General features: G+C 43.1%; 1 protein-coding gene across 8 annotated transcripts in view; it reads left to right on the top strand.

Moving 5' to 3' along the window:
• The window catches only part of CUX1 (cut like homeobox 1), a 398,007-nt gene that overhangs the window by 275,062 nt on the left and 111,668 nt on the right, over window positions 1-11,277 (top strand). For 5 of the 8 annotated variants that reach the window (XM_034752645.1, XM_034752648.1, XM_034752647.1 and 2 more), the window contains exons 12-16: window positions 3,276-3,334; window positions 6,935-6,983; window positions 8,115-8,211; window positions 9,262-9,933; window positions 10,983-11,048. In XM_034752645.1, coding sequence (XP_034608536.1) covers window positions 3,276-3,334; window positions 6,935-6,983; window positions 8,115-8,211; window positions 9,262-9,933; window positions 10,983-11,048 — 943 coding nt within the window. The remainder of the gene's footprint in view (window positions 1-3,275; window positions 3,335-6,934; window positions 6,984-8,114; window positions 8,212-9,261; window positions 9,934-10,982; window positions 11,049-11,277) is intronic. The other 3 variants (XM_034752651.1, XM_034752652.1, XM_034752653.1) reach the window with 2 other exon arrangements.

Raw genomic sequence — 11,277 nt, forward strand, 5'->3', positions numbered from 1 at the left:
CAGTCTTTCTACCTGATGTGTTTGCCATATTCTAAAAAGTGACAAGGTAGATGTTTGTCTAATGAGACCCAGCGCTGCTATCTTTACCCTCTGAAGAAGTCTCATTGAAGTCATCAGGGCTATCCAGGTACTCAGGTGATTAGCTATCTAATCTGTTGAAAGAACAGGAGTACTTGTGGCACCTTTTTTTCTTTTCTTCAGTGAAAGTAGTTTGACATTTAGCCCTGGTCTACACTACGAGTTTAGGTCGAATTTAGCAGTGTTAAATCAATTTAACCCTGCACCCATCCACATGACAAAGCCATTTTTGTCAACCTAAAGGACTCTTAAAATTGATTTCTGTACTCCTCCCTGACGAGGGGATTAGCGCTGAAATCGACATCGCCGGGTCGAATTTGGGGTAGTGTGGACTAATTTGACGGTATTGGCCTCCAGAAGCTATCCCAGAGTGCTCCATTGTGACCGCTCTGGACAGCACTTTGAACTCAGATGCACTAGCCAGGTACACAGGAAAAGCCCCGGAAACTTTTGAATTTCATTTCCTGTTTGGCCAGCGTGGTGAACTCAGCAGCACAGGTGACCATGCAGTCCCCCCAGAATGTTTCTACGCTCCACCTATCATCTCCGTCCCTGAGGTTATCACAGATTAGAAGGCGAAAAAAATGCACTCGCGATGACATATTTTCCGAGCTCATGCAGTCCTCCTGCACTGATAGGGCACAGTGTAATAATGCATGGAGGAATTCAGTGGCAGAGGCCAGGAAAGAATTGCTGTGTTTGCTTAATGGCAAAAGTGTCATGCCTTGCTATCGATCCTGCCCGAGCCAGGTCGCTGTGTCACATGCACTCCACACTTTGTCAGCCTTGGGCGGGGGCATGACCACTTTGTGAGCAGGAAGGCCATAGATATAGCCCCATAGCGTAGTGGTTATCATGTTCACCTAACACGTGAAACGTCCCCGGTTTGAAACTGGGCGGAAACAGGTCACTGTTCCTTTTTCTGACTCCCCTCCTGCATTTTTAGTCTTAGAACAGACTGCGCTGTGAAATTTTACTTTGAATTATATCAATTATGAGTTAAATAATATGGAAGCTCTCTCTAAGTAATAGTCCTGGGTTCCTTACCCTTTCAGCTGCTCTGATAAATTAACATTTTTGTTAGGGGCAGGGGAAAATTATCATGAAGCCTTTTATAGGAACTAAATGCTATCTAGGACTCTGAAATAATCTTAACATGGCCCATAGAGTGCAATCCTTCATTCTGGATTTATCATTCCACAAGTTGAACTGCTCCTTACTGCTGTCCAGGCTTCATGAGCCATGGGAGCAAGGGGCAGGCTGGGGTAGGTGCGACCGCGCGGTGCTGCCGGCTGGGAGAGCAACCTGAGGCAGAAGCCTCTAGCTCACGTGATATTCCAGGCAGGACTGAATCTCTATGAGACGAAACTTTAAAGAAGAGAATGACCTGGAGTCACTCCCATTCGGTGCTCTAAGAGGAGGCTAGCCATGTCTGTCCAGGCACCCCTGATCAACTTCACCGAGGTCTGCCAGCTGAGCGGGACTGAGCAGGACCCCGGCTGGCAGGCGCTGGCGGCCAGAGCCCCAGACCGGCAGCGGACTGAGCCACTCAGCCTGCTGCCAGTCTGGGACTCCGTCCTTCAGCCCACTGCCTGCCTGGGGTTCCAATCATCCAGGCAGGCAGCGGGCTGAGCGGGTCCGGCGGACGGGATCCCAGAAAAAAGGTGCGAAACGATTGTCTGCCGTTGCTTTCACGGAAGAGGGGAGGGAGGGAGGCCTGACGACATGTACCCAAAGCCACCCGTGACAAAGTTTTTGCCCCATCAGGCATTGGGAGCTTAACCCAGAATTCCAATGGGCAGCGGAGACTGCAGGAACTGTGGGATAGCTACCCACAGTGCACCGCTCTGTAGGTCGATGCTAGCCGCAGTAGTGAGGACGCACTCCGCCGACTTAATGCGCTTAGTGTGAACATATGCAGTAGACTGTATAAAATAGAATTCTAAAAAATCGACTTCTATAAAATCAACTTAATTTTGTAGTGTAGACATACCCTTAGTGAGCTTTTGGATTCTGTGCAGATGTTACCATCACAAATTTTCAGTGCATAAAAAGTTGGCACCTGGTTATCTCATGCCACCTATACTTTATTGCTGTACATATATTGGCTTTGCTTGTGTCATGCTTCAAAAATGCACTGCTACTGTCAAAGTTGCAAGGGGAGGAGTGTATTTATTTTTACTTCAGATACTGATTATCATTTTGGATCAGTTAGCGGAACAAAAATTAAGCCAGTCAAATAAAGCAGAATCAACCCCAACTTGTCTGTGGAAGTTGTAAGCCCAGGAAATTCTCTTGTTGTTCTCTTGTGTAGCTAGGCTATGTCTGTACTAAGCAAGGAAACGATTTAGATTGTAAGCTTTTTGGGGCAGGGGCTGTCTTTTTAGTTCTTTATTTGTACAGTGTCTACCAGTAATGTGGCATCTGCAAACATCATAGTTGGCAACAATCATAACACTACAGTTTAGGATTCCTGGAGCATTTATCCTACAGTGCTGAGCATTGATGTTGAGCACAGGGGCTTTTGGGTAATGTCCACATGCGTGACATTGCATTATGGGTTATGTAAGGAGGATCAGTGCTTGTGGCCTCTTCTCCGCACTGAAGACAAACCATTAAGATTGCAGCAGATTAGCCAGACCCAAGCACAAAATCTGCTCAGCAAGTCTCAGTGGTGCAGTCTTATTGGTTCCTCTTCAGTGTATAATCGTATTAGTTATTGCAATAAGTAATGCTTGTAAAACCACTTGCTACAAGCTGTTTGGTTTGGACACAAGGCATTGAACAAGTGTTGCAAGCCTAAGGCATTCTGGTCAATAGCTTCTTGAACCCTTTTCTTATTGTAGACAAGACTATACAATAGCAGTACCGCATATTCCAAAATAGACTCTTATTTTTTTACTTTAATAGCTTTGTGAAAATGTTAACGTTTGTATAATGCAATACATTTACAAACAAATTGTCACATTGTCAATTGTACAATGCTTGGTGCTTTGTAAACAAGGAAAAGAGCATCAACAATAATTTGGTTTAATTTAATTATTTATAGTTTGTTTTCTGTTGTATGTAAATTAGGTATCAGTAGTAACTCCTGACTCGTGCACTCTTTTCTGTATCAAAGAAATAATTTAAAGACTATTTTGAAAGTTTACCCCCCCCCATCCAAATAATTAAATTTCTTTTTTCTTTTTTTTAAGCAACTGGAAGAAAAACTGAAAACACAGGCTGACTATGAAGAGGTTAAGAAAGAATTAAAGTAAGTGTTAAATGCTTACATAATTTCTTCACAAACCGTAGATTAAAAATGCTTGTTAAATAAAGCCACAAATCCGTGTTCTTGGAACAATAAAGAATAACTCAAAACCACAAAAAGCACAGAAGTAGAGTCTTGGCTCAAATTGCATCCAGAGCCCAGTACAATTGTTCATCTTCAAAAGATCGCTCATGTCGATTCCAAGTAGGTGTGTGTGCACCACGTGCACAATCACTGGAAGGTTTTCCCCCAGCAGTACCCATCGGGTCAGCTGTGGAGCCCCCTGGAGTCGCACCTTCATGGCGCTGCCTCTTCAGTTCTTTCTAGCCGCCAGTGTTGGTCATAGGAGCAGCTCCTCTCTTGCTAACAGCAAGCGATCCCCTAGTGGACTTTTTTCTCCTTGTTACCTGTAAATAGTTTAAAAAAATGTAGTGTTAGTTCAAGTAGTTAGGTTAGATTTAGATAAGTTTCAGTTGGGGGTTCCCCCTCCCAACCACGTTTCCCATCTCGAGGACTGGGGCATGCCTCGATCTCAGGGTTTCAAACCATGCAGGTCCTGTCTGAAGCCTATGCCAAAGGGAGATCCACATGACTCCTGTCTGAATGCTTGGGGGAAGCCCATCAAACGGAAAAGTGTAAGATCTGCAGAGGCTTCTGCCCAAGGACCAAAAAAGAGAGGGACTTTAGGCTGAAACTCGTCATGGAGTCAGCCCTTCATCCAAAGCCAGCATGGGCGGCGTCTGACCCCAGGCCCAGCACTTTGGTGCGGAGCTCACTGGCCTCTGTAAGAGAGGCCGCAGCTCCAAGAAAAGACTCCGGCTCCAGGGACCCTCGGCACCATTCTCCAGCGCCGAAGACCTCCTCTGATGCGAGTGCCCGGCACCACTCCCATTCACTGGTGCCGCACTAGAGAAAGAAGACAGACAGAGGTCGCTCTCCCACTAAGGTGGTAGAGCAAGGAGGCACCAGCAGGGTGCGTCTTGCGCCAGGACACCCTGCTTTTGCTCCAACTCCTCCGGCATCATTGACTCTAGCCTCACAGGGACGTCTATCAAGTCCATGGGAGTGTTGGGAGGAGGACCTAGACCATCCATCTACACTGGACATCTTTGCGGCGGCTAGGGACTTCATAGCTATGACAGTGCAGGCACCAGCACCGGTGCCGCAAAGAGGCACCATGCCTTCTAGGGGCAAGCCGACGATGAAGAAGCACTGCTCGCCCTCACCACGATACAGCTCCCTGGCAACATCTCGCTCTGCATCGCCTTGGTCATCAAGGTCGGAGTCCTTGTCAGATTGGAGGAAGAGTCGTAAGCCTCTAGGTGAAGCCGGCACAGCTCTAGATAAGAGGAAGGGCAGCCACTACCCATGATGTCCTGGCCTCCGCAATGGCAGGTGCCGGCTCAATGGCCCTTCTGGGCCCCATGGGCCTACCACCAACCTCCCCCAAGGGACTGGGTCTGGATCCTTGTCAGTGGCTTCGGAGGCATGGGTCCCATCATCATCAACATCTGTAGCCTGGAAACCTGCGCGAGGGCAGGAGATAGGCATGCATGCGAGCACTGATTGGAGCTGGTACCAAGATGGGCTCAGGCCTGGAAACCATCACCATTTCCAGCACCGCACAGGGCGTTGTGCTGCAAGAGGATCCGTGAACAAGAGGGCCAGGAAGACCCGGTGCACCTTCCTCATCCTCCCTGGATGAAGCGGTGTCGAGTACTTCCACCACTGGCTGTCATGGACAACAGCGCACACCAAGAGTTGCTCAGGAGGGTGGCTCAAAATTTGAGCCCTCCAAAGGATACGAGTACCTGTTTACTCATTCTCAGTCAGGCACTCTGGTGCTGGAGGCTGCCAACCAAAAGGAAAGGCAGGGACAACTCCTAAGTCAAAGGAGGCGAAGAAGCTGGATCTCTTCGGTAGGAAGGTGTATTCTATCGGGGGGCTCCAGCTTTGCTTTGCCAACCAGCAGGCAGTCCTTAGCCGCCATAGCTTTAATTCCTGGAACATACTGTCCAAGTTTCAGGAACTGCTGCTGGCAGACTCCTGTTTGGAGTTCGCTGCTCTCCTGGAGGAAGGCAAGGTCCTCACGAGGACCTCCTTACAGGCCTCCCTAGATTCGCTGGACTCAGCAACCCTTACTGTGGCAACTGCGGTAGCCATGAGAAAGAGCTCATGGCTTCAAGTGTCAGGACTCCTGCATTAAGTCCAACAGAGTATTCAGGACTTGCCTTTTGACTGTTTAGGGCTCTTCTCGGAGCAAACAGACACTAGGCTCCACACCTGAAAGACTCCCGGGCAACTCCGAAGTCCTTGAGGCTTCATATGCCAGCCCCCCAAAGGAAGCAATTCAAGCTGCAACCTTCTACTCAGCTCCTCCTAGGCAGGACAATAGCAGGAAGTGGGGCAGGAGTAATAGATGGAGATCCTCTCAGTTCTCCTCTAACCAGGGCCAAGGCTCAGCAAAGCAGCCTTCAGCCTCCAAGCCAAACTTTCGAAGGTGCGCCCAGGAGCGATGCACCAGTTCAGATCCCAGATCCTTCCCCTCCCTTTGTGAATTGTCTATCCCATTTCTACCATGCCTGGACACACATCACCTCAGACCAATGAGTCTTGAGCATGGTAGAATTGGGATATTCTGTTCCTTCCCACCTTACCACTCACCTTTCCCGTCCCTCTTCCGGGACCCTTCTCACGAGCAACTTCTAATGCAGGAGGTGCAAACACTCCTATAACTCGAGGCGGTAGAGGAGGACCCTCTGGAGTTGCATAAGTCACTAAAACCAACATTTTCAAAAGTGACCACTAATTTTGGGTGCCTCTGACTCTGAGTCCCCAACTTTAGACACCGATAGCCTGATTTTTGATTTCCAGACTCTGGTTCTGTTAATGTGGCACCCAGAATCAGTGTACACATCTTAAAATATTGGCCTTAACCTTTCTGTGACTTAGATTCCCCTTCTATAAAATGATAGTGCTTATTCTGAACTACCTCACAGCTCTTCTGAAGATTAAATATTTCTAATATGCTTTATACATAAAAAGTGCTCTATAAGTTATGTTTGGCTCTTTCATATATCTTTTGAACAGTATGTCTTCCCCATGCTGTAGAATGGAAGGTTATTAAAATGAAGAATTGCCTTTTAGGCTGTAGTGCATTGGTCAGAAAAATAATTTGTGCATATTTTTTATATGCAAGCTGGTGTATTTTATATACAGTATTATAACTGTTATGGTGATATCCTCTGTTTTGTAGCTTTGTTATAACTTCCTCATTCCCTTCAAGCTTCACACATAAATTTATATTGTTTCTGACAGCTTAAAATGTTATATCCTTATTAACCTTTAAATTTATGCTCTAAACTGGCCTGGTGGGATTGTATATAGAATGAATTAGATGACGCTTGAGAAAATTTTCTTATCCAATAACTAGTTGGAATAATTTTTCTGTATTCATTATCAGATTATATTACTGCAAGGAAAGTTGTTAAAGTTATCACTTATGGTGTTCCTGGAGAGTAGGAAATTATAATGTTAATGCTCATTAGTGGAACTGTTATGAAAGGAAGAAATAGAAAATAACTCATTTTTCACCCTTTACAGTATACTGAAGTCCATGGAATTTGCACCCTCTGAGGGCTCTGGTGCACAGGTACTGAATCTATTTTTGTTTTCTTAATCCTTTCTCCAGTTCAGTTAGTGAATATTATTTTTGTGTTATCTAGGGCAAGCACGAACAATTTCCTGTTGATCTGTAAACTACAGGCTCTTAAGTGTCCATAAAATATTGTGGTACACAAGTTGATCATTGGCTTCTCAAGCCTCTTCTATAAAAGCTGAATTGAACATTTTTTGCCTGTTAATTACATTTCCTTCAAGTGGTCAAGGACAAAGAATGACATTAGAGGTGGTGTTTGAATGAATAACCTGAATATTATAAAATTGAGTCTTTTTAAGATGCTGCATTGACACACAATTAAACTGAAACTTGGATATTTATTAAACTAATAATAGGCTGAAAACCTTTGTTCAGCAGTTTTTAAATATTGAAAAGCCTTGAATATACCATTCACAAAAGAAAACAAGCAACCCTTTGAGCACTGAGAAAGGAGTAGAAACTTCTAATATCTAGTACATTAATCTCCCTTAAGATCAAAGGTTATGAATTGGATTCCTGCTTCTGAAATCCAAACTGAATATCAATATACCAGGTGTAAAAAGGATTACTTTTTAATGTGCTTTTTGATGATCAAGGGTTAGCTATTTAGTGGAAGGTAAATGGCCAATTTCTGTGACTGATTTAATTTATGATCATACGGTCTGTTTGCACTGAAACACACAGCATTTCAAGGAAGTCTATAATGCCAAAGTAGTGGAGTGGTCCAGGAAGAAGAAATATAATCTTAACTAATACTTCAGTCAAATTAAAACAGCTTTTTAGTTGTTCATTGGAAACTATACCAGCACAATTTAAAAACAAATAAAAAAGTAGGTAGGATTAACAAAATGATTAACAGAACACTTTAAAAAAAAAAAAAGTAACACCGAGTTGATTAGTGATTTACATTGAAAATTAAGCAGCATAGCTGTTGAGTAGCGTGTTTAGGAATCTGAACGTTCACATAAATATATGCATGATGAATTCTACAGCCTCAGTCATCACAAAGGCAAGTGTTTTCTTCCTTCTTCTGAATTCTTTCACAATAGCTGAATGACCTCCTTAAATTGTTTAATACCTTCATGGCTAACCTGGAAGCAAACCTCATGTTTTGACTGTCTTTAGGATGCATCCAAACCACTGGAGGTGTTGCTGCTGGAGAAAAATCGCTCGTTGCAGTCTGAGAACGCCACACTGCGTATCACTAATAGTGACCTGAGCGGTAGGTTGATGTGATTTTCTGCTGTGATACTTCGTTTACTATCTGGGGGGGGAAAGGAGAGTGAATGTGAGATGAGAGCCCAAGCTAGTGTGTGACAGAAAGATTAATGGACAACAAGGACCTTGAATAATGTTTGATTTTGCTATTGTATAGGCTGGATAATAGAATAAGACTTGAAGACCTGAGAGCTGCTCTGAAGGTTAGAAAAGAGAGGCATTGCAGGATGTACCAAATGGTAGCATTCAAGGCTGGTTTCAGTTTCGGTAACAAATTCAGCAGTGGCGCAAAAAGCTCTGTCCCCTCCCCCCCAACACACACACAAATGTGAAGCCAAGTGTTTGCATGTAGAATACAATAATCTTCCTATCTAATATACTTAGATATTTTCATGAGCAGATCAGTTTAAAAAACAAATACTGAAATAGCTGTGTCTTTATTAGCTTTCCTGATGTGGGTATTTTACATTTTCTGTGCAAATTTTTTAAATGGTGGCATCATGGAATTTCCAGATACTTGAATGCTTATGGCTTTTGCTGCTGGTAAAGAGTTAAAAGTTGTCATTGGCACTGGGGTTTCCTATGTTCTGAAATGTATATGACTTTAACTGAGCAATCTTGTTGCATCCATTTAAACGTGATTTCTTTAATTAAATTGATTTGTTCCAAAATGTAAATGCTTGCTGCATTAGGTTCAGCCAAATCCATTGAGTAATGTCTTGAATAAGAGACACTAAAGAAACTTGCTGTTTGTAATTGACTTTATTTTAATTGTATAACTGCACTTCATGTAATTGTTTTAGTTTTAGAGTTTGTAAGGGGGATTCTCCAGGCTGCAACATACAAGAAAGGTGCAAACATGAAATGCATGTTGTTTGTTTTGGGGGCCTTGTTTGGCATATTAAAATTTAAATTAATAAAAAAACAAACCACCAACTCATTGGCCCTTGTAAAAAACTGCACTTTTTCCCTTTTGTGGGGCAAACTTTGCATTTTATCTTGGTTTTTCCCTTTTTAATCCCCCATAATGCATTATGTTTGACCTTCCTTGTAGGGTCAGCCAGGAGAAAAGGGAAAGACCAGCCTGAGAGTCAGCGTCCTGCAACCTTGCCGGCCTCCCCTTCTTCTCAGTTGCTCCGCAACACAGGGGAGCAGGCTTCCAATACTAATGGTACACACCAGTTCTCACCAACGGGTTTAAGTCAAGACTTTTTCAGCTCATCCTTGGCAAGCCCCAGCTTACCCCTGGCCTCCACAGGAAAATTTGCACTAAACTCTCTCCTCCAGCGACAGCTAATGCAGTCCTTCTACTCCAAGGCAATGCAGGAAGCAGGAAGCACAAGCATGATTTTTTCAACAGGTCCTTACAGCACAAACTCCATATCTTCCCAAAGTCCATTACAACAAAGTCCAGATGTTAATGGCATGGCCCCATCTCCCAGCCAGTCAGAAAGCGCTGGGAGCATCTCTGAAGGCGAGGAGATAGACACAGCAGAAATTGCACGTCAGGTGAAAGAGCAATTGATCAAGCACAATATTGGACAGCGGATATTTGGACATTATGTCTTGGGACTGTCACAAGGGTCTGTGAGTGAGATACTAGCCCGGCCAAAGCCATGGAATAAACTGACTGTGAGAGGCAAGGAGCCATTTCACAAGATGAAGCAGTTCCTCTCAGATGAGCAGAACATCCTGGCGCTACGCAGCATCCAGGGTAGACAAAGAGGTAAGTTCTGTTTACTAACTGATTTAAACTTTGGTCTCGTGGGCTATGAATATGCAAACCAGTGAAAATTTTTCTCCTGCTAGGCCATTTATGCAACAGAATTGTTTTTCTCCTTACTCTTTTAGAGAGCTACGGTGCAGGAACGTATGCTCTACAAAACATAACTTTTCTAAATCTAATTTTCTGACTACATTGTTTTCCAGCAGTTATACACTATAGTGTGTTTGACATTGAGAAGCAGAGATTTTCCTTATTCTCTGGACTTGATTGATTTTTTTGTTGGAAAGAATGAAGAGCTGGTGTATTAAAGCCTGTCTTAATTGAGAATAGCCCTATATCGGAATGAAACATTGAGTGAAAAGTAGCTCTCAAGAACGTCAGCCACCACATGTACCTCCAAAATTATAGCAGGGATTGTTTGCAGAGAACGGGTGTTTATTGTGCCCCTAAGAACTCTGAAGGCAATTTTTCCTGTGTGTCTTGAAAAAATTATATGGGTGATGCATAAGATCATTAGTTTAACAAAAAAAATTATTAACCCACATTTTAAAGCGGCTTTGCTTACTTCTTAAGATTTTCTATATAAATAACATTCACTTTCACTTCCGTGTGATTAATTTTAAATAAACACTGAAGCTTGCATTTAAGAAAATGAAAAGAAAGCTGTTAAAAACCTAGAAATAGTTGAAAGAACAGGCAGCATTTCCATAAATGTTGTTTAAATGAAAATGAACGTCATTACTTTTATAATTTGTTCTTCCTTTTGATGATTATACTTGGGAGGTTTATCTACCCATCTTTAGACATTTCTTTAGATCTATCTAACCTCTTTTCTGTATATAGATGTAATTTTTATTAACAAATCAGTCAGCCTCACTTCTTCCAAAGTAGCCTTCTCCTCTAATGCTCAGACAAAGACTCAAAGGGTTTAAGAGAAGCTTGAACTCTTGTATTTAGTGATAGGCAGCTATCTTTTCATGTCACACAGCCCATGATGTCAGCACAATCATCCCGATTGTTTTATTCTTACCAAACTTGTTTTTCAACAGAGAATCCAGGCCAGAACCTGAACAGACTATTTCAGGAAGTACCGAAACGAAGAAATGGGTCTGAAGGTACGTCACAGGCAGGTGTTTTTCTTTGCAGTTAATATCTAGAAAATGGAGTGTGCTCTAGCTGTGTGTTTCCTTAAAACTGTGCAGTTTGATTCTGGCCTGGAATCTGATGGAAAAACAGTAAGTATAAAACAAACCATGGGTTAGAAGAACACTTTACTTTTTCTAATTCCACCATTACCATACTAACTTGACATGTTTTGGATACTTCCTCCATACACCATCCAAA

This window comes from Trachemys scripta, chromosome 18 (genome assembly GCF_013100865.1).
Source record: "Trachemys scripta elegans isolate TJP31775 chromosome 18, CAS_Tse_1.0, whole genome shotgun sequence".
Lineage (NCBI taxonomy): Eukaryota > Metazoa > Chordata > Testudines > Emydidae > Trachemys > Trachemys scripta.